At 39.6% G+C, this 22,538-nt stretch overlaps 1 protein-coding gene across 9 annotated transcripts in view; it reads left to right on the top strand.

The window, feature by feature from the left end:
• Positions 1 to 22,538, top strand: part of GADL1 (glutamate decarboxylase like 1) — a 244,774-nt gene that overhangs the window by 162,682 nt on the left and 59,554 nt on the right. For 5 of the 9 annotated variants that reach the window (XM_052695916.1, XM_052695917.1, XM_052695913.1 and 2 more), the window contains 5 exons: positions 13,370 to 13,542; positions 14,408 to 14,534; positions 15,956 to 16,046; positions 16,763 to 16,869; positions 18,279 to 18,394. In XM_052695916.1, coding sequence (XP_052551876.1) covers positions 13,501 to 13,542; positions 14,408 to 14,534; positions 15,956 to 16,046; positions 16,763 to 16,869; positions 18,279 to 18,394 — 483 coding nt within the window. In that variant the 5' untranslated portion in view covers positions 13,370 to 13,500. Of the gene's footprint in view, positions 1 to 851; positions 1,002 to 1,422; positions 2,349 to 13,369; positions 13,543 to 14,407; positions 14,535 to 15,955; positions 16,047 to 16,762; positions 16,870 to 18,278; positions 18,395 to 22,538 lie in introns of those variants that run through there. The other 4 variants (XM_052695910.1, XM_052695912.1, XM_052695911.1 and 1 more) reach the window with 3 other exon arrangements.

Raw genomic sequence — 22,538 nt, 5'->3', positions numbered from 1 at the left:
GCATTGGTGTCCTGGAATAAACTGGGAGAATGAGGTCAGCCACAGTTCACTCAGAGGCCTGGAAGTAGCCTTTGACAGCTGGTGATGCCGCACCGGGGCTCTGTAAGCCGAGGCACATAAGCACAATTGTGTAGATTTGGCAGAAAAGCCAGGAGCCTGGCAGGTCCTGACTGTGAGCACCACTGTTTCACCTGCCTGAAGGCTGCTGCTTTTGAGGCCACACACAAGCAGCAGCAGTCACCTTCCTTCAGGAAGAAAGGATGTTAGACTCCTTCCTTAACCTGCTGCAGCCTCTCTAATGTGAGCTGCCACCTCACCAAGGCCTAAGCCTGATTGCAATGTTTTAATTGCACTGCGATTCCTAAAATCGAATTGAAATGCTTCTCATGCTGATTCTAGTATGGAATTTGTGCCAGGGGAGGTTCAGGTTGGATATTAAGAAGTGTTTCTTCTCCAAAAGAGTGATGATGTCACTGTCCCTGGAGGTGTTCAAGAACCGTGTGGATGTGACACTAAGGGATGTGGTTAGCAGGTGGGTTGATGGTTGGACCTGGTGATCTCAGTGGTCTTTTCCAACCTCAATGATTCTATAGTCTAGCTCTACATTTGATTTAAAAAATAAATAAAAAAAAGAATAAATGAACATAGCAAAGCTCCCCATGAGCACCAGCACAGCCTCTGCCACCGCTCAGCTCCCTAGTGGGCAACAGGTGCCTGGCGCCAAAGCCACTGCTGCGGGCTGCTGCCCCACCGCCATTTTCCCCCACCCGGAGGAGGCGGCGGCTGGCGGCGGGCCTGAGGCGCCGAGGGTATTAATAGGCGGCTCGGGGGGGAGCGGCGAGGTCTGACGGGCAGGGCTGGGCGTCTGAGGGCGTGCGGGGCGAAGGCTCGGTCTCGATCGCAACGCGGCACAGGACAGCTCGACTAGTCGGTAGTGCCTTCCCTCATCTCCGATCCGCGCGAGCAGAGGCGGCGGCTCCACCACGAAGGCGAGATGGAGGGTAAACGCTGCGGTGCCAGAGCCGCCCTCTCTCTCCTCTTTCTCCCCCGCTCCAGTGGGGCTGCGGGCTCGGGCGCGGCGCCTGCCGGGGGAAGCCGAGCAGCGCCTCGCTCGCTCCGTGCCCCCATCGGGGTTTTAACCCCTTTCCCCGGGGTTAAAGGGGGTCCCGGGGCAGGGTGGGCCGCTGGGCCGGCTGCAGCCCGGCGGGCAGTGGGATTTGAACTCCGGCGGGGCAGCAGCTTCGTGCGGATGGGTAGGGAGTGCCTGTTGCATCTCTCTCCTTCCTCTGAGTGCGGCTGGAGATGTATCTGAATGTTTGAATAAGGTGTAGTGCTTGCAACAATTACTGTAAAAGCATTGCGTTACAGGATGTTTGTTGAAATAAATTATCTTTGAAGACTGGCGCTTCTTTTTCTTTCCAGGCACTGCAATAAGGTAGGCAGGGCAGTACAGTGATGCGCTGTGACAAGACTGCTGATCCCCGTGGTCCTGGGAAGGGAGGAGTTAATCCCACTTCATAAGTGTATCGGAAGTCTGTGTACCTGCATCAGCAGGAAGATCATTATGTAATGGAAGACAGAAGTTGTGTGTATATTTATGGAAATTGGGAAGATGAGAGACTTATGGCTAATACTGTGGTGAGACATCTGGGGGAGCTAGGAAAGTAATTGACTGAGTTGTGGCATGCTTAAGCTCCAGATCTGCCATTATTTGCAAGGTTAAGAAATGAGGAATACCTTGGACTTGTGAGTAAAAACTGGTTGCTAAGTCAGAAAAGAAGTGCTTGCAGTTCTATGCTCTTCCATAAGACCAGCATTTCCATGAGCTTCTCTGCTTATCACAAGTTGGGAATCTCTTGGGAAAATGGTCAGAATGACTTGGGGTTTCATGTGTTTCAATTTCACACTGAATGTGAATGAGGCTTTAAAACAGAAGAATTTTAACCCCACATTGAGAAAGTCTTCTCACTTATCTACCAGACGTTCAGTGTCCTGCATTCATGGATGAAGTAAGTCAATGGCAATCTATCAGTGGAAAGATCTCCAATAAAGCAATATATTTGAAAGAAAACTCCTGGGGGGAAAAATTATATAAATTTAAGAAATGTAATTTGCTTTTCTTAAATGAATGAGTGTTGTGAAGTAATATGATGATTCTCTTAGTGGTAAGATACGTGCGGTTGTGCTCAGAATATGATCCTGTGCACGTAGCAGTAATGTTGCATGAATGGCAGTAACTCAAAGTGCCTCCCTTCAAATGGCATTCATATTAATATCCTCTGCCAAGACAACACCAAAGATAGGCTTCTGGTGGTCACTGAGACAGGGATCCCAGTTGTTCCTTCCAGGTCAGTAACAGTGTTCTTATTCAAATGTTGCCCAAAGCAGGCTACCAGAAACCTGATTTCCTTCCAAAACAATTGGCTTGTGCTGTTATGAGAGATAAGTAATAATGCAATCCCCTTGCACTCTGCTGCTGCAGGTTTTTCAGTCTCAGTACCTTGCTCCTGAGCAGCATGTATAACTTCTGCATACTTTTCCTCTCATGAGGAATTCTTCAGTTTTCCTGTTACCTTTGGTTACCTTTGCTGTTTTTTTGTGCTTCAGTCTGTCTGGTGAATAAAGTTCATGTAGGTGGGGCTGTGTTGTGGCTGAGGGTGTTGACTGTAGTCTTGTTTGAGTGTTCAGGTGCTCTGGTTCTGTTTTCCTAAGCTGTTGGAGAAATGAAGGGTATGAGGCTGTTGCAGCAGTACCATTGGGTTTGCTTTACGCCACTGCTGCAACTAGAAAAGCAGGTACAGTTGCAGTGAGGAAATAGGTGCACTTCCTCATGCACTGAATTATTCTTGTCTGCGGGAGTTTTGGATGTAATGGGAGCACTTCTGGGGAGTGATTTTTAACACCCTTAATGTATCTGAAATTGTGTGTTTGTGAGGTTTGTCTTGCTGACTGTGTCAGGTTTCTCTCTGAAACTGCTATCCATGAGAGCAGCTTTACTGTGCAGGGATGAGTAAGAATCTGTGCTTCCTCTAACACCAGAGATGGCAAAGCCCTATTTTTCAACAGGGACCAATCTTCAGAATCCCACTCCTAGCTGCAGAAGCAGATTCTAACTGCACATGTCCTTCAGTTATTTGGCATCAGTGAAGCTTTCTGAGGCTGTTCTGTCATGGAGAAAGTATAGAGCATTCTGTATTTATTTATTTAATTGGGGGATGGGGTGGGAAGATGGGATATTCCCTTCTATTAAGCTAGTAACTCTTAAGTGAGTTACTAGCTCATCAAGTACAGTAAATAGAGCTGGAAACCACATAAGGGAGGGAAGAAGCAGCTGCCACCATTTATAGCATATGCTGCCTTTTAACATCAGAATCACTGGCTTCTGCTCTGTGTATCGTATGTTGTGTTGTGTGATTTGAATTTGCCAGCAGAGCAGGGAGATGAGTCAGCACACATTTTTCATGTAGTATGTTGCCATCTAAAGCAGGTGTAATGTGAAGCATGGTAGAAATTGTGACTTTAAGGCTCCGGTAATATGACACTGGGGTTGGTATTTTGGTCAGGGCAGAAGGATAGGATCTCTTCTGTATCTTAAGATCTGCTTTGGTGGAAAAGATACTGGGATCTTTGAATGCTGCTTCATGAGATGAAGGAATATGCAGACTTGCAAGAAATGAAGTTTGCATCAAATAAAGCAGTTCTGCATGAGTGTGTTCATTGTGCTTTAAAATTAGTACAGATTTTCTTGGCAGTTAATGAACATCTAGAAAAGAGAAGCTAAACTTGACTCTTGAGAAATTCAGTAAATGCTTGCATCTTTTAAGTATCGTTTATACAACCAAAAAATGTCACTTTCAAACATTGGAGGAATCTTATAGCATACTGATTAAACTTTTACTGCCTACTGGACAGTTTAGATTTCATATACTTTAATTTCCCTTGCTTTAAGTATTTCAAGCTGCCTGCTTCTGTAGAGACCATTTGTATTTCCTTAAGAGTTTATTAAATGCACAAAACATTAAAAAGGGGCACATTGAAATACGTACCTTTTGTTTTACTGTTTTCTCTGCCCGTGGTCAGATTCAGGAAACTTCCTCTTCAGGCTTTGGAAAAACCAAAATCTCAGTTTCTTCCCTTTCTTTTTGCTTTGTCTTCTCACTAACTAGTGAGATCTTTGGGAGTACCTGTAAAGCATTGATGGTTAAGGAATCCCATCAGCACATAACTTAATTGTGGCCATTTTCCTCCTTCTTATTCTTCTATCTGTGTACACAAGTTATCTTATTTTAACATCAATGGGGTTTATGAGGGACTAATGAATGGTTGTTTTGTGCATTGGCAGTGGAGATTTGTGTTGATGATATTGTTGAAAATGACAGGATAAATCAAAGGGTGATAAGTAATGATTTTCACTTGGTTCAAGTGTTTATGTCCATCATTATTACAGCTTCTTGAGTATATATAATCTTGGTTCTTCTTAATGGAAAAAAATGTATTGAGTATTGAAAAACAGAGGTGTATTAAAGCAAAAGTCACAGGGCCAGAGTCTTTTTTTTCAGTGCCACAACTGATGAGGAGAAGTGGTTTGTCATGACCAAGGTCTTCTGTCCAGAGCTTTACAAAGGAATGGGTTAAATCTAGAGGATTTAGAACAACTTCTGGCTCTAAGGCTTGGGTGTCTCAGCCCTTCATCACATTTCACTTTATGCAAGCTGAAAAGCCTTTTAAATACGATCGTATCCATTGGCAAATGTCAGGGTTTCAAAGGTTGATTTTAAACTGCTTGGCATCCCTCCCTTAGCTACACTGTAAGACAGTTTGTGTCTCATTGAGCTGCTTAAATTTCTTTTTCTCCAGCAGACCTAATGTGGAGAGACAAGACATCCTGTGGCTACAAAGCTGCCAGAGGTTTCACTGTGTTGTAGCTATAGTCAGTGTTTAGTTGGTATTGTGATGTATGTGGTGAAAACTGCTTTCACTTTTGCACAAGATACGGTTTTAGCAGATGTAAAACTGTGTGTGTAATGTTGTAAAGCACTTGGCTGAAGACAGCAGGCACTGGTAAGAGCAGGCTGATACACTGAGCCCCTTGAAGCGCTCCTGCCATAGGGTTCTGGGCTGGGAAGCTCAGAGCCCTGAGCTCAGAATGTCTGCTAAGGAAGCTTCCCTGGCACCGAGTGACTCTGGTACTCGGAAGGTAAGCCAGGGATGTAATGAACATTACTGTGGAATAATAATTCACCTTTGCAGATAACTACTGTGTAATACATGTTGCTAAAGAATTAATACCTTAATAGACTTCTCTAATAAAGTTGCTGTACTGAACTGACCTGACTGGTGTACGTTGTTACCCAGAAAAATCCTGTCATACTCTCACTACACCTACTGCATTGTTTGGTAACCATTGAGCCCATGCCAATGTATAATGTGACAAAAAACTGTTCCCACTTGTTGAAGTGGAAAAAAGCAAGCAAGCAAGCAATGCTCTAAATACCAGATGTTTGGTTACCAGTGATGATGCTGACCTGAATTATCTGGTTAAAATGTTGGCAAAAACCTCCCAACATTCATTACCCATTTCCTACCTTAGGGGTGTAGTGACTCTGCCTTACCTATACAGGGAGTGCACTGTTCCACTGGTGAGCCTTAGCATGCATAGTGTGATCACCTCTGTGCGTCTACCAAACATCATATGGACTGCTTACTTCCTAATAGACTGCCAGTGGCTTTTCAGAGACTGGCCACTCAACTCATACTGTTTTGCTGTGCCTTTACTTCTCCATGAGAAAATCACAAGCTACTATCGTGCTGTTGCTGTATGTTTTTTCTTTTGTACTCAGCAACCCACTGGTAGGCATTGGATTTGGCTTTAGGGAATTGTCAGTGTATATGCATACATGCATATATATGTAGGTAGCACTGAAAGTAATACCTCTTATTTCTTTCCATGGAAACTGCGACAGACACAGAGAGCATAGTAACACTATTAAATAGAGCAGATTCTAAGCTATGAAACAGTATTTTTCAACACAGTTACCACCATTAGCTGTGCATTTTTGCCAGTGATGACCCTGCGTACCACATGTGAAAAAAGCTGCACCAGTGGAGGTGACCCACTGTCAGCACTGCTGAAACTCATCACTGTGTCAACATCCTCTGTTTCGTCTACATAAACATTTACAAGCATTGATGAATGTCAATGGGTGCTATTTTTTCCTCATTCACCTTTGCTTTAGATGTACTTCCATGTCAGTCACCATTCTGTCTGACTGCCCCTCTGCTGTTGTCTGTCACACAGCAGCGACATTTAATGGAATCGTGGTGGGAAGGTTCAACCTCTACTGCCATAGAGGAACCAGTGAGCAGAAGTGGTGTGTCTGTGATCTGGAGAACTGTGGGCTGATCTGAACAGGGGCAGTTTCAGTTAACTGAAATGTCTAATTTACTGAAGTTACAATCTAATATATGCACCATTTAAAGATCAAGTCTGTACAAGGCAGCTTTCTCCATTTGGAAATAGCATTGAACTACTTTGCTGTCCGTAAGTTACTAATAAATTATGAAGGCCTATATAGGAGCTGGTTAAGGAGCCTAATGTGCTGGAAAGTCACATCCTGATTTGCAGTGCACTGACTTCTCCATCTTAGTAAATAAGGGTATATGTCAGTGCAGTGTTGTAGACGTGAATTAGTGAACAGTAGTTGGAAATACTCTGCAGAAAACAAAGCGTGGAAGTTTTTATGATGTTAAGAAAAAGCAAGAGGAAAAAAGTTGTTCTTAAGTGCAAATTGAATGTAGAGATAAAACTTCTTAAAGTGAATTCAGACTCATCTATTTTTGCATTTTAAATTCTGTTGAATCCCAATAAACTGATGTAGTTAATTACTACTTTTTACTTGAATTTTCAATGACTAGCATTAAAATTGTTTTTATATTATGACTAAACACATATTTCTTGCAGACTGTCACGCATTCATTTGAATCAAGTTGCAGGACTTCTGTTTTGAAAAAAAAACTTGTTTTCACTTCAATTTTTTTAAAAATTATTATTATTTTTTTCAGTGGGAAGCAGAGAAATCTGCTGGATTCTTGACATTCAGTGTGGGTCGCCCACATATTGGTCACTTGCGTTCAAACTCAGCCCCCTGCAGTTTCTAACCTTGCTATCAATGCATAGTGGCTGGTCTAACATGTCCACTTCCCAACAGGGAAAGGAGAAGACATAAAATGTTCATTATTAGTAACAAGCATCTAATTGAAATAAAAGCCATTGTATGTGTCACGTGCGCTCTACTCTGTTGGCAGAGGTTAAAGTTGAAAATGTGAGCTGAGAGAATCTTGCTGCAGTCAGGAAGTTAGGATTTCCATTTTGTTGTTGGCATCTGCTATTCCTTAGTTTTATATCGAGGTGAATTCGAATTAGCCACAGCCTCTTTTCCTGTTTGGAAATATTGCAGCATTAATCTTTCCTTCATTTATTTCTTCGAGGTACCAAAATGCTGCTATTTCATATTAATGTCTGTCCCTGAGGTTGGCCTACGTAAAGATTGCATCCATTCTCCTGACCTTTCCCTTTGGAATGGGAAATCCAAGTGTGGGAAAAGAATAGGACCCGTTTGTTGTGGTGATGCCATGCAGTGCCAGCAGCATGCTCAGTGACTCAGTTGAGCAGCCTTTGAATTCAGACACAGTGCTTTTGTCTTCCTCAGATCCTGTCCCATAAAGGTCACTTCTGCATCTATGCAGTCGAAGCAAACCTTCAGTGGGAAGTGCCCAACTTGTTCCTTGTCCACAGGTCTTGTCTATGAGCCTGCAAAACAGTGTAGGAAACCTTCCATGCCTGTGCATACTCTTTGTGTCTGGGTAGCCTTCCTACATTAAACAAGGTGGTATGGAATCTCTGTTCTGAAGTTCACTTGTTCTCTTGACACGTAGAAAGAAAAGAGGTGAAAAAAGAAAAAAAGATCTAGCTGTGACTAGATCATGCAGGATAAAGAAATTTAAGGTCTGTTTCTGATTGATACTGGCAGCGATTACTGCATTTGTTACAAAGCAGAAGGCAGTATTTGGTCAAAGCCAGCTTTTTTCCCTCTCTTGAATAGTCAGTGGTACTAGTACAGTATAAACTGAATAGGATTTGGCTCTGGCATTCAGGCACAAGCCGCTCTTTCACAACCGCCCCTTCTGTTTCTGTCTTCCTTGTGAGCGATAAAGCCTTCTGGGCCTTTTACACTACTCCCCCGAATGTTGTCAGAATATGCCAAGTATGAGGCTACAGTTTCTTTTTGTGGCACAAGAGTTTAACAGAGAAAGTTTCTGTATGTTTGTGGAAACACAGATGCAGCTTTTTAAGTACTCAGTGGTTCCTGCATACTGATGGAACAACATCTGAAGAAGTGTTTATTTTTTTCTCTGTGTTATTTCAGCTGCCATTAATTTGTTTTCTGCTGGGAAAATAATATTGATCATAAAAATGACATGTTAGTTAGAAACTCTTAAGTTTCTATAATACAATATTTCATTCAGAATGAAATGTCAGAATTATGAGTTTGATTCTACTCCTGCTGTAGCCAAGGGATAAATCCCCAATTACGCTCAAGCGGAGCAGGATCAAGTCTTCTCTTCTGCAGGAGAGTATCTTGAACAGTCAGTAATCCTTAATCTCTGATTTAAGACATTTTCATTTGTTAATTTTTTTGTTCTGTTTCATGCCTGGTGCCAGTTGGCAGAAATGGCATTTGATACGCTTTCTGGGAGTCTGTCTTCTGAGTCTGCTTAGGAGTCTGTTTCTGTAATCTTAAATGAAAAAGACTGTATTTACTGCTGCTACGCTTCTAAATTGTTTGCATACCATGTTGTTAAAAAACCGAAAAAAGAGGAGCATATGGGCTTCATGTGGAACAAAGGATGGCTGGTTACATTAATGCAGTCAGGTGTTTCTGAGACAAAGATATGCAAAAGGCCTAAAATATTTTAAGCATTAGAAATGTATTTATTTCAATGGAAGCGCAGCATAAATTATTTGCTAGTAAAGATAGCGGGGGTGTTTCTAAGCTGTGCTCTGGGAAGACATCTTTTAATTTGAGAGCTGTGACATGAAAACTAAAACAAGAATTTTTCTCAAGGTTCACACATCCAAAGCAATAAACTGGTTATAGATTCTTTTTTAAAAAAATACATAAAACGAAAAGCAATTTTAACATCAACTTCTATTTTGAACATTTTGGCCTTTTATCATCCACTTGGCTTTCCTCTCAATACTTTTGCTGCAACCAAGAGGAGAAAAGTTTATCTCTAAGTGGAGTTTAGGAGTCTCATAAAAGTTCCAGAGTTCAGTTGTAAGTAGAAAATTAACTATCAAAAAAAAATCGTGAGAGGTGGGAACAGTATTTATATCCAGTGACTGTTTCCAAACCTGAAATCCTTTAGTTCATAATATGAGTATGTTTTTGTTCATTTTAGATGTTAATTGAGAAATAGTTTTTTCTATTACATCAGTAGCTATGAAAGTAATACCTCCTATTTATTTACATTGGAACTACAACAGATACAGAGAACGCAATAATTCTATTTGATAGAGAAATGTCTCAGCTAGAAATTCTGTTTTTCAACACCATTAGCTGTACATTTTTTGCCGGCAATGAACAAGAGCCTGCATGCCACACCAGTGAAAGTCTGCACCAGTGGAGGTGACCCACTGTCACCATTGCTGAAATGCACCACTCATCACTTCACTGTGCCCACATCCACTGTTTTGTCTACATCAACGTTTACTAGCATTGATGAATGTCAGTGGGTGCCATTTTTTCCTCCTGGAGGAATTCAGCTCCACCTCTTTGCTTCAGATGCACTTTAATGTCAGACAGCATTTTGTCAGACTGTTCATCTTCTGCCATCTGTCACACAACAACAACATGGAGTGGAATATTGGTGGGAAGGTTCAGCCTCTACTGCTGTACCACCACCATCCTTCTCTGATGTCATGGGACAACAGAATAAAATAGGAGACATTACTTTCATATTTTAATTGCATAATTGCATTAATTGCATAAAGCTGTGTTACAGGGCAGAATTTAGCTCAGCAAGTTCAGATTGAATTGGCAGGTTGTCTTGGTCGATGACATGGTTGTCAGTGCCCAGAACTTGAGCATTAACAGTTAAACTACCAGTGCCCTACATGAAGTTATGACGTGGAATACCGAGAACAAAAATCACAAAACCATGGCACAAGTAATAATGGAAAGTTTGCAAATGTTAAATAACTCCAAGGTGCATTATTTAAGGAATATAATGTGGGTTAAGTCCTGAACTCTTTAGCAGAGATTTATACAGGTAAATTGCTGTTGAAATGAAGGCTCTTTTCCCTCCCTTTTTCCTGACCGTTCTGCTTTGCCTTTCTTTCATAGACTGTGCCTGAGGCCCAGTGCAGGTGTGTGGACAGTAGGGCTGGGGTAGCACCCATTTTCCAGAAATTTCTTTCTCTTCAGGCTTCACAAAGTGTCCTTTGGAGACTCTAGAACTGTCTGCAAAGGTCAGTAGACTTGCTTCAGATACAAGGCTGTTGTTAGACCCATCACCCAGCCCCTAAAGACCTGACAGGAAATGTAACATAAGGTTCTGCACTTTCTTTACAATGACCTCTTCAAGAAATTCTGTGAAAAGTCATAGAAGTGCTTGTATTGCATCTCTGTGTGAAAGTATCAAAAGTAGGGCAGATGGAGTTACCAGCAAAATCTTTTAGACAGCTTTGGTTCTAGCAGAGACAGCAGAGGAAGAAAAGGAGTTAGAATTCTCTTGCTCCACCATTTTTTGGGTATTTCTGTAATTAGAAGAAGTATCAACAGATACTTGTTCAGATCTTGTCCTCTTTTCCATAGCAACAAAATGCCATTGATATAGACCTGGGGATGTTAGCATCTGAACATGAGCTAGCAGTAAGCCTGGGTGGCCAAGAAGGCCAGTGGGAGCCTGGCCTGCATCAGAAATAATGTGGCCAGCAGAGTAGAGGAGGTGACTGCCCTTTTTTATGCAGTGCTGGTGAGACTGCACCTATAATACTGTGGTCAGTTCTGGGTCCTTCATTGCAGGAAGAACACTGAGTTGTTTGAGTGTATGTAGAGAGTACAATGAAGCTGGTGAAGAGACTAGAAAACAAGAGACGTGAAGAGAGGGAGGGAGCGAGCTGGGGCTATTTAGTCTGGAGAAGAGGAGACAGAGACCTCATAGCTATCTACAGCTACCTGAAAGAAGGCCGCATTGAAGAGGTTGTCTGCCTCTTTTCTCAGGTGGTAGAACATGAGGAAATTATCTCAAGTTGCACCAAGGAAGATTTAAATTGGACACTGGGAAGGATTTCTTCATGAAAGAAGTGGTCGAGCATTGGAACAGCCTGTCTGGGGAAGTTGGTGCAGTCCCCAACCCTGGATGTATTTAAGAGACGTGTGTGTATGACACTAAGGGGCATGTTTAGTGATAAAACTTGGTACGTCAGGTTGGCAGTTGATCTGATGGTCTTTTCTAATGCAGATAATTCTGTGATCTTGAGGAGATGGCAAGGTTGAGTTTTTCCATGTTTGTTCTAAGCTCTGGTTAGTACTTAAGGGGTTCACTTATACAGAAAAGAACTGACACTTAATCCAAAAATAGTCCCTATTCTATCCACTAAAAGGCCTGTTGCCTTCCCATTTGTTGTTAATACCTGGTGTTTTAGGTCTTGCAAAATTAACCTACTAGCTTATTTTTTCAGAGAGAAACCTGTAAAGCTTTTTTAAAGCTACAATTTCTGTCTAGTGCTCCTGCTGTGGTGTGCTGGGCAGCTTGATGAGAGTTTAGCTTTCTGATGTAAGGGATTTTCCCTCTTTGCTTGTTGAAAATGGAGTATTGTTTACATGCTAGCTGTGCATCTGTCCCATGAGAACATTTGCCTCTCCTGTAACAATGTGCAAAATGTTCTGCTCAGGAAAATGTTGTTTTGGATTAAAAACAGAAGTAATTTCAGAAATGCAGAAGCTTGATGTCTTGTTTATGGGAAACCTGAGTTTCCATCACTTGCTGGAATTTGATCTCATTTGTAATACCTGTCCTAATAAGTGAAAGTGAACAGCTGCTCTGAGTTAGGGGATTGACAGAGTTTCTTTCAATCAGTGGACCCTGAAGGCCTCCACCTTTGTAGACACTGTTGTTCTATATAATCCTGTACAGGCACAGTGAATGTACCTGACTGCCCTGCAGTCTTCTGGAAATTCAGCTGTTTGTGTACACCTGTTAAAAAGCCACCTTGCTTCTGCAGATGGTAAAGTTGTTTCAAGCATAAGATTTTCTCCTTCATGTGTTCTTATCCTTCCAATATTTTCACTGTAGCACCAACTGAAGAAGACCCTCCAAGGCAATGCAGCCTGACCTCATAGACTGTAGCTATTCTAGGGCTAGATTTGTGTACTGATGCTATGTGTAATCCAGGTAATTTGGATATAGTAGTTACCTCTTCTGCCTTCAGTGCTGTTCTCTTTCAGATGTCTGTTCCCTTGGTATCTCCTAATGTCTCACTTTCATCTTTACCCTCATGTTGATTAAAACTGGCATTCTAATCTTGCAGTAAGAAATCAATACATGAAATAGATACGCGATTGTCACTGATGTCCTGTCTCTAGTAGGCACTTTGGATGTGCTTTTGGAAGTAATGTAAAGGGAGTAGTGCTGTGCTTATGCAACTCATCAGGAGAGTGTGTCACAGATAACGGTGAGGGAAAGGAAAGAGGTCACCAATGGAGAACTGAATAAAAAAGTTAATATATGTAGCAAAAAATGCTCAAGTAGGTGACTGAAGTCACCTAAGATAGGGGGAAAAGAGAGTTCAGATATATGATATTAATGTGTTATTTTCATGGAGGTGGAATCGGTGAAACTTTGCAGAGGACACAGAGGACTCTATAACACGACTGAGTGAAGCTGGGAATGTATCATGGAAGAAAGAGAATAGGAAAGAAACATTTTCAGCTGAGAAGAGTGTCTGTTATCTCACACTTCCTTTCTGTTTATCCAGCTGTATCATGCTGAGGACCATACTTGTGTTTTCTTCTGAGGTTGGAAAGTGCACTGCATGCTTTCGTATGCTATAGAAAACAGTGGATACCATGCAGTTGGCTGTTATGTAATATCAGTCTGGATCTAAAGTAACACAGAGTGGTTGTATTTGTCTGTAAAGAAGTTTCCAACAAAATCTAGGATTTTTGTACACATGAAAAGACAATGTGAATTTTATTTCCTTATGTTCACTGAATCTTCAGCAATGAAAGAATATTTTGTAGCTTAGGATGACCTGGCCTTGTCTAATGCAGAGGTTTGTTGTTTTTTTTTTTTTATCTTCCAGCTAGTACTTGCAAACAGGATGTACTCCAGAAGAAGAAGAATGCTGTCTTGGTGGATGGAGTCATCCTGAATGGTCCAATAACTGATTCAAAAGCAGGAGAGAAATTTGTGGAAGAGGCCTGTAAGATCATAATGGAAAAAATAATCCAGAAAGCTGATGATGTTACAGAAAAGGTAAAGCCATAGAGTGTTGTTGAAAAGTTGCAGCAGAAATAATGAACAATGAATAATTTTTTTCAGCTGTATTTTATTGCACTTCAAGTAGAATCAAAATTGCTTCTAGTCTGTGGCAGTTCAAATTTTAAAAACCTTCCAGTAACATGGCTAGCATACCTATTTGCCAGAAACTGAAGCTTTATTTATTTATTTATGTTTTGTCTCAGAACACAGTGCTGACTTTCTCTGAGCTGACAAATGGGTGTAGTGCATTTCCTGATTTGGTTGTGGGGAATTGTTTATTCCTCAGAGGCACTGGTATGAGTGAGGGAGGGACAGTGAATGTGGTACTACTGTGGAAGGGAATGTAATGAGATTGCCCTGGGTTTTGCAGAAACCCTGCTAGAGTGGATGTGTTGGAAGGGCACTAGAAAATAAAACATTATTGCCTTTGGGCACGCACAGATTGCTCCCACTCCTGGGCAGAGCAGCATTTGAAAGTGTTGGGACTACAAAGCCTTAGCTAAGGGCAAAATATGACCAGTAGGCCTCTTTCTCCTAACTGGGACATATGAGCCATGAGCAAGGTAATTGGGTGACTCAAGGCTGACTCTTTACATCTGTGTGTTCCAACTGGCACACCTTCTCCTCCCAATCTTTTACATCTTTCTGCCTTCCATATTCTGATTTTTATGGTCAAGGAATGTCTGGGGTGCAATAAAACAAAGACCACGTGAGACCAACTTAGCAGACATATATTGTCTTGATGGCCTGCTGCATTCCATGGGCAGTTCTGAATGTGGTACTTACCTGGCACTTCTCTTACAGCCTTCCTTTTACCTAACCTGTTCACTGTTGGTGTATCCTATTTACTCATCATTAGGTTTGTGAATGGCGGGCCCCTGAAACACTGAAGAAGATTCTTGATCTGGAAATGAGAGACACTGGAGAATCTCATCAGAAACTCTTGCAACTCTGCCAGGATGTGATACAGTACAGTGTCAAAACCAGTAAGAAAGCAATTTCTAAGGAAGTTGTTTTGTAGTATACTAACCTTGGAAGATAGGATAATGTTTATATTACCTTCCAGAAAACTAGGGATTTGAATGCCTGCTTTCTATCTGCCTACACAAATATACAAATATTTGATTGTGTTTCAGTTGTTTGACTGCATGCTGGTCACCGTAGGTGTCTGTGATTGCCCAGAAGGTGTAATCAAAGAAAACTAATCAAAACCTAATTATCATAATGCTGTTGATGTTAACAGTAGATTCTGTCCTCTTGAGGTCTTGTGAAAGTTGCCTAGACGTATATGATATAACAGACAAAGAAACTGGAAAGATCTTTGTATGTAATTTTGTGCAGTGATGAGTGGAATCACCGTCACTGCCCTTGGACAAATAAGAATGCATTCTTTGTGATAATTATCCTGTGTTTACTATTGCTTTCTATTGAGCAATAGTCTTATAGGATGTTAATTTGCCAACAGGCAGTAATTCCCATTCCAGACTCTGTAAGAAGAGAACCTGCAGTGTTTCAGAGATCGTACACGATATCTCTGCAAGAGTGGTTCTCTATAGGTAGCCTTTCTGCAGTGTGTGAAGTATAATGTAAACTTAACAAAAAGGGATGCATAAGAAATAGTGTTGTTTTCAGAAGCTCATGATTTCAGATGTGGCATAACTTGGGCTGTATTTTGGAAAGTGAGAAGGTTATGTAATATAATTTCTGTGCACTTCCAAGGCACATTCCTTCCTACTGTTTCTATTGCTACTGTAAGGAAAGCAATAAAATGATTTTGAGGATGAACCTATCTTTGAAAACCACGGAAAGGCAGTAATACCGATCTAAAGGGGCAGTGTATTAATAATACACAGATATAATTACTGAGTTAGTGGAAGGCATTCTGATTATCTTCTGCAAATTGCCTTCAAATTTTCATTTGTTACGCTTAGAAAGAATATTAAATAAGAAAAATATGCAGTGTAAATAGTTCTTAATCTAAGTATAAACATGCATTGAAGCCTTGAGTGTAATGGGCATGGAGTCATACAGCTTACCTGATTTTACATGTTTTACTGTTTAGGAAAACTTGGCTGAATGTCCATTGCATCTCTGAACACCACTGTTGAAGGCCTCTGTACATACTCAGTTGTCAGTCACTTCTTTTTGATCTTTAAAGCTTGTGAATAATCCATATTTGTTCTGTGTGCTACTTACGTCAGCCTTATTTTGGGTCCTAAAAATGCCTATAACTTTTACTTTCAAAGGATTGTCTAATTTAAAAAAGGAAGTAAACCCGTAAAATATTGAGAGAATGGGGGAGTGAATCATAGTTAGCAGGGATCAGCATTCAGCTGAGAGAACCTGTGATGTATTCTCTTCTCATATACATTCTGTTCCTGCTTGCTTTTCATTTTTATATTTTCAGATCATCCAAGATTTTACAATCAGCTGTACGCTGGAATAGATTATTACTCATTAGTGGCTCGTTTCATTACTGAAGCACTGAACCCAAGTGTGTAAGTGCAGTTCCTTGTACTCATATTGATGAATCTTGCATGCTTTTTGAAGTAACATCTTCCTGACCACTATCCCCTCTTCTCCCCCTTGTAATTTTTTTTCCCTGTTTTCAGCGTTCCAGAGGAGGTAGGAATTGTGCAGGAATTTGGGAAAGAATTTGGTCTAGTTTGTCTGAATAGCTCACCAGAATCTTGGCTAAGTTGATGATTTTTCTAGTTTGTGATTTGAGGCTTAAGAGATTTTTTTTTAAACACTTTTAAACCCAAACTTTTTTTCTCCTTACTTTGAGAATAAAAATATCAAAATGAATGAATCCAACTTAGTTGTTTATTTCCTTTGATGTGCTCTGCACAGAGTTGAGTGCAAATGATTACCTGTCTACTATTTACTCGCAAATGTAAAGTCTAAACAAAAAGTGATAGCTGCTTGCAATAGATTATTATTGCTGAAGTTTAAGCATTATGATCTTTGTTAAAATCAAACTCTGTGGTATTACTGTGAGAGTGGAATTGTCATTGTAATGCTGACAGGAACTAAGCAATTGCTCTGTGGGTCACATCTATAGTCTTTTCAGTTTAGAATTTTACTTTTGATGGCAATCAGCTTCTGATAAGTAAGAGAAAAGTACAAAAAACCTCTGTCTAATTTTGACATGATGCTGTGGCATGAGTTCCGTAATGTTAATACCAAACATGTTCCTTTTATTTTTGTTCAGATATACATATGAAGTATCACCTGTATTTCTGTTAGTGGAAGAAGCAGTCATCAAGAAAATGATTGAATTCATAGGCTGGGAAGAAGGTGATGGCATATTTAATCCAGGTAATAACCATTCAGATTTTCAAAAGAAGTCATGATACATCTGATACAGTAATTCTATGAACATTTGATTTGTACAGAATATTTGAAAATGCTTGTGAAATCCAGTGATGCACAGAGGAAACTATTGTGTCCAGGCTCCCTTTTTGTATTTTACTAATAATTCTATGAATCTGATCAGCAGCTTGACGAAAGAAGTTCTGTGTGAAATATAATTGTAGAAAATGAATTGTTTGGAATGGAAGTCCTTCCTGACCTTACTAACAACAGCACCAACAGCTGGATTGCACTGAGTCATTTGATGACAGATAGAGAGCTGATGTAGTTGCTAGACACCAACCAGTTGCTTCTAGAGGCACTGATGTATTTATTCTGGCTATCATGTGTGGGAGCCAGAGTCTGTTATAGTGGGTTTGACATGAGCTTCATTCCTCTGAACTTTAACAGTTTTTTGAAATGTTACAAATAGGCCAATCAAAGAAAGATTTCTTAAGCTTCTTGATAGGTCACGTTTTTTAAGTGTTCTGTAAGGCAGCATTCCAGCCCCATGTAAAGAAATAATGAAACATCGTATTATTCCATAGATTGTTCAAATTCCAAGTTACTATATTGAATGTGAAGCTTTTGTGACTAGGTTAGGGGTGGAAAAAGATGTTAAATGAGGAAATGGATTTAGCCCTCCACTTTCAAAACCAAGACAAGGCTAGGAATTCTACCCTACGTATGAATCGTGGAAAAATAAAAAAGATATAAACCGAAACTCTCTGGAAAACTTGTGAAAAAATGTATCAGTAACATTGATTTCTTCATTTCAGATACAATGTGTACTTTCAGTAGAACCCTTGTCTTTACTGTAGAATTAATTCTAACTTACTGAAATACTGAAATAGATAAATGAATTATGCCTTTTAATGATAGTTTTAGATAAGACATTCCTTCTTCTTTTTATTATTTTTTAAGTAAATAAATCTAGATCACACCTTGCAGATTGCACTCACCATGGATTTTTATTTTTATTTTTAAATTGCAATGCTCTGGCTGCCCAGGAGATCTCCTAGGCTACATACAATACAGCCACAGTTCAACTGGTGCTGCTTTGGTGTGTGTCAGAAGGTGTTGTTGCAGGGTGTTCTCCATCATGGAGGACTGTTTAAGCATAATTCTTACTTCTTTGGGAAATAACCTCCAAAGAGCATTCAAACCAGCTCTGTTTCCATTCATGATATAGTTCATTTTATATCTGCAGGTTTTTGGGGGAGGAATTAAGTTACAGTAAATGCATCTAGAGCCTAGTAGTTTGGGTTTTTTTTGTGGTTTTTTTTTCTTGTTTTTTTGTAATAGACTAATCACTCAGAGATAGAAAAGATGTTAGGACTGTGATTAATATGATACTTGTATGTCTTTTATTTCAGGTGGCTCTGTTTCTAATATGTATGCTATGAACTTAGCAAGATACAAGTTTTGTCCAGAGATAAAGGAAAAAGGGCTCTCAGGTTTGCCAAGACTAGTCCTGTTCACTTCGGAAGAGGTAAAAACAAAACAGAGCTTCTTAAAGCATTTAACAATTAATTTTATTTTTCAATGGCTGCATAATTATAACATTCACATATCTGACTGGGGTCCTGGTACAATGAATTTGCCATCAGTGGATGATGCAAAATATCAGAGTTACCTGGACAAGTCTGATGATAAATTTCCCTACAGAAGCTTTCTTATTGTCCAAGTAACTTTGGATGTTCTTGTTCTTGGGAGCAGCTGATAGAAGAGAAGACTGCGTGGGGTAAACCTAAAAGCAAAGCATCTGGGGTGTTGTGGAGATCTACAGTTTACAGTCTAGCAGGATCCATGCGTAGGTTTCAGAAATTTTTCTTGCAAGATGTCAAAGTTTGTATTGAGCTGAATGCCTCTGGACCTGTGAAATGGCTCTCTGCAGCTCCCACTGGTACCTGTATCTGAATTTGCTGTGGTAGAGAACAAAACCTACCATAAAATATTTGGGCAAATTCTTCTGGATCTCTAGGCAGTTCTTCTTTAAATAATTGAAAATATGTGGTTATTTCTGAAGTTTTTGAGTAATATCTGTTCAAACTGTCTGTGGGAATTGGAGATATGTCCATACATTTATTCTGAAGCTAATTTCTTTTTCTTTAGGGGCTCTTTTCTCTCACTTCTCCAGTTCTGATTTTCTCATTGTGCAGAAGTGTTATTACAAACTCTACTGAAACACAGAATCAACCAGAAAAAAAAGTTGAATTACTTTTAAGGCAGTGTTCTTGATCTGTAATGCTTCACTTGATTCACAAAACTATGTTGTAATTAGTGAGAGTGTAAGAGTGTATTTAATAAATGCCCAACAGTAAAAAGAAGTATGTAAGTGCTTGTGTCAGTCTTCATTTTTTATTAGTTGTTTTTATTTTGATGCTGCTTTTTGTATAGAATTTTACTGTTGTTTTTGCTCTGCAGAGTTCCCAGAAGGCATAGACCTGTTTTGTGTTGTGTAAGCAAATGATTGAAAAAAATGATAATAGCGAAGTTGCAACCTGTGTTTAGCTTTAAAGTGAGTAAGGCAAATAGTGTTGGCATGGAGAAGTAATGAGGCTTTAATGAAATGAGAGTATTGATAAGGAGTCAAAATGCACTGTCAGCTCCAGGCACTCTAGTTGTAGGGCTTTGCTTCAACGCTATTGAAATAAAATGATTTTTGTTTTGCTTTGAGTTGCCAAGTCCCACAGTTTCTGTCTGGCAGTTGGCAGGCTGAAAGAGCAGGGGAGTGCATGGAGTTGTCAGCGACTTAATTTTATGTGACCTGGGGACCATGTATACTTTGTATGTTTGTAGTTAATATGAAGTTCTGTGTTTAATGTGTGGCCTACTGAAGGTCCTCACATGCTGTATTTGGCCTTCAGCAACAAAAGTGCTCCTTTTTACTGCAAGTAAAATACTAAACTACTTTACGGTCATGATATTCCATGAAGATGGTACTCTTCTATAGCTCTCTTGCTGGACAATTACAGAGTGATTCCTCTTGAGACCATTTCAGTAGTAAGAAGTTGTTAAATCTCACTTTCCTGAGGCATGATTAGTGTTTCTGTAGAATCTGAATACAGCTATAGTTGTAGACAGCAACCCACTTGCTTCATTTATTATTATCATTATTATTATTATAATTTTTCTCCATTTGAGCTTTATTCTGACTCAAGAATGTATTGCATTGATCTGAAAGGTAGGAATTTGCTAAATTTGAGGTAACTGAGGGTAGAAGAGTGTATGTGTAAACTGTTGAAATGTGTGTGTTGATATGAGACTGGAACAGGTTGCCCAGGGAGGTTGTGGAGTCTCCTTCTCTGGAGATGTTCAAGACCCACCTGGACACCCACTTGTGTGTCCTGCTGTAGGGAACCTGCTTTGGCAGGGGGGCTGGACTCGATCTCTGGAGGTCCCTTTCAACCCCTACTGTTCTGTGGTTATGAGTAGTTTTTAGATGCAAAGGAATTAAATTCGTCCTTGATCATGAAAGTAATAAAATGGAAGAACACAACTTTAACTCACAGTGTTGCCCCCTGTTGAAATTACATGAGACAAAAATGAGTAATAAACCAATCTCATAATAATGTAATTGCTTTATGCAATCATGTTTGTAGGAAACTCTTCAAAACCAAGAGAAGATATTTATCTTCTCTTTTAATGAGCGCATGGGGAAAGTAAATTATCTTTGCAAATCTTATTCGAAAAAGAAAACTAACTGTCTAGCTGTAGTTAACACAGTACAGCATCACATCTTAAATGTACTGTTTTGGTTTGATCTTGTGCTTTTTGGCATTCATTTCTCACTCATAATGATTACAGAGTTAACATGTCCAATCAAAACTACAAAAGACAAGGCAAAAGTAATCTCAACTTTTGGTATTAAAAATTATTACTTGATATCTTATATGTAGTATAGATACAAATAATGTTTTATCTGAGTATTGCTTTCTCCTTATTGAAAGGACACTATGAACAAATGAACTATTTTATATTGTTGTGACCAGAGCTCTGATGTTCTCTGTTTTCTTCTTAAAAGAATGTGGTGTGATTTAGGTTTATGTAATGATGGTGAAAAAAAATGAAGTTCATGTATGTTTTCTAGCAATATAACTGAAAGGTTACTTTGAAGAAAAGAAAGCACATTTCAAGGCAGTGTTGTAATATACAGTCACTTTTCTGTCCTACGGTAGACTTATCAAATTTTATCAGGTCTTCAGTAGGACAGAAGGAGGAACAGAAGTTCTTGTAAAGGTGAGAAATAATACACCTGGCAGTCTGTTATGTTTTAGTGTCCTCTCTGTTCTTCCCTCTCCTTCTGCTCTTTAGTATAATCTCTCAAATGCTCAAGTCTCTTATCTTTCTCTCATTCTTGTATACCAGTTTTAATAATAAATTATTTAGTGAGGAGTACTTTACTAATACAGTTATTTTGTAATTCTACAGCTTTCCAAATCTGAGACTGTATTATTTCTAGTGGTTCATACCTTTCATTTGACCCTAATGGACAGAAATCAGTGATAGAGACCTTATTTTCAACAATTTGCTAAATAGCTTAAAGCATCTCCAAATTTCCACGATCAACACATTGCCACTCTACAATCATTATTACCATTATTGATGCCATGTAAGACTAATTATCTACCTATGTATCTTGTAATTTTTGTGGAGTTGAAATGAACGTGTCCTAAAGGCTTTGTGAATGTGTCACGTTACAAAAGTAAGCATTCTTAGAACTAACTGGTAGTATCAGGTAGTATTTTTGTATGCCTTTAAAAAGTGTGCAATGGTGAGGAGAAAAGCTTTTTGTCAAAATGAAAAAGAGCCCTTTGAGATGATCCATCTCATCAAAATAAGCGTGACAGGCTTTAATATCCTTAATATATTCATACCCACACATTAAAATGTTGTACATTTTTCATAATTATGTTCTGCAGTAACTCCATTTGTGTGAACTCTCTGGAAGAAAATGGAATTAATTATCCACCTGGTTTCACCTCCTATCTGAAAAGTAACAATTCTAGACATTGTCACGGTTGCTGGAATAAGGGTTGTTTTAACTCTTCAGTAATAATGTGTAAAAAAATCCAATTTTATTTTTTTAGAAGTAATAATCCCAGACTTGGGTAGTCTTGATTCTGAGAACTGTGTAGTCCTATGAGATGCTGAATGCTCTCAAAACTTGCTCCATTGGTTTGAGTGGGTAGACATTTATCATGTTGCAGGGTGTTGAGAGTTTGAGATCTCAGAACAAGTTCAGATTAAGGTTATTGTGTCTTGAATTCCCGGGCTACTCTTGAAAATGGGTTAAGCTGTGTGATATGAGTGTGCTCTTATTTTGGAATGATACAAAAAGCTGTTACACTGAAGAACGGTATCCCTGTAGAGCTGCTTCCACTTTGTTAAGTTGAACATTGGAAATGCAGGAAGCTAAAAGATCTTAAATATTTAAAAGAAAAAAAGAGTGGACAGTCTACAGAGTGGACTGTGAGCTCAAATGTCCTCATCTGAGTAATTTTATCATTCACTGACTGACTAAAAGCCCATTTCTGATATCCTTCGAGCAGGTGAAGGGGCATCTTTTACAGTCACTTTACAGGCTTCGTACACAGATGCCCTTTATTCGCTTCAAAATGAGAAGCACGCTG

This window comes from Tympanuchus pallidicinctus, unplaced genomic scaffold (assembly GCF_026119805.1).
Source record: "Tympanuchus pallidicinctus isolate F22 unplaced genomic scaffold, pur_lepc_1.0 scaffold3, whole genome shotgun sequence".
NCBI classification, from domain to species: Eukaryota; Metazoa; Chordata; class Aves; order Galliformes; family Phasianidae; genus Tympanuchus; species Tympanuchus pallidicinctus.
This window is presented reverse-complemented; position numbering and strand designations above follow the sequence as displayed.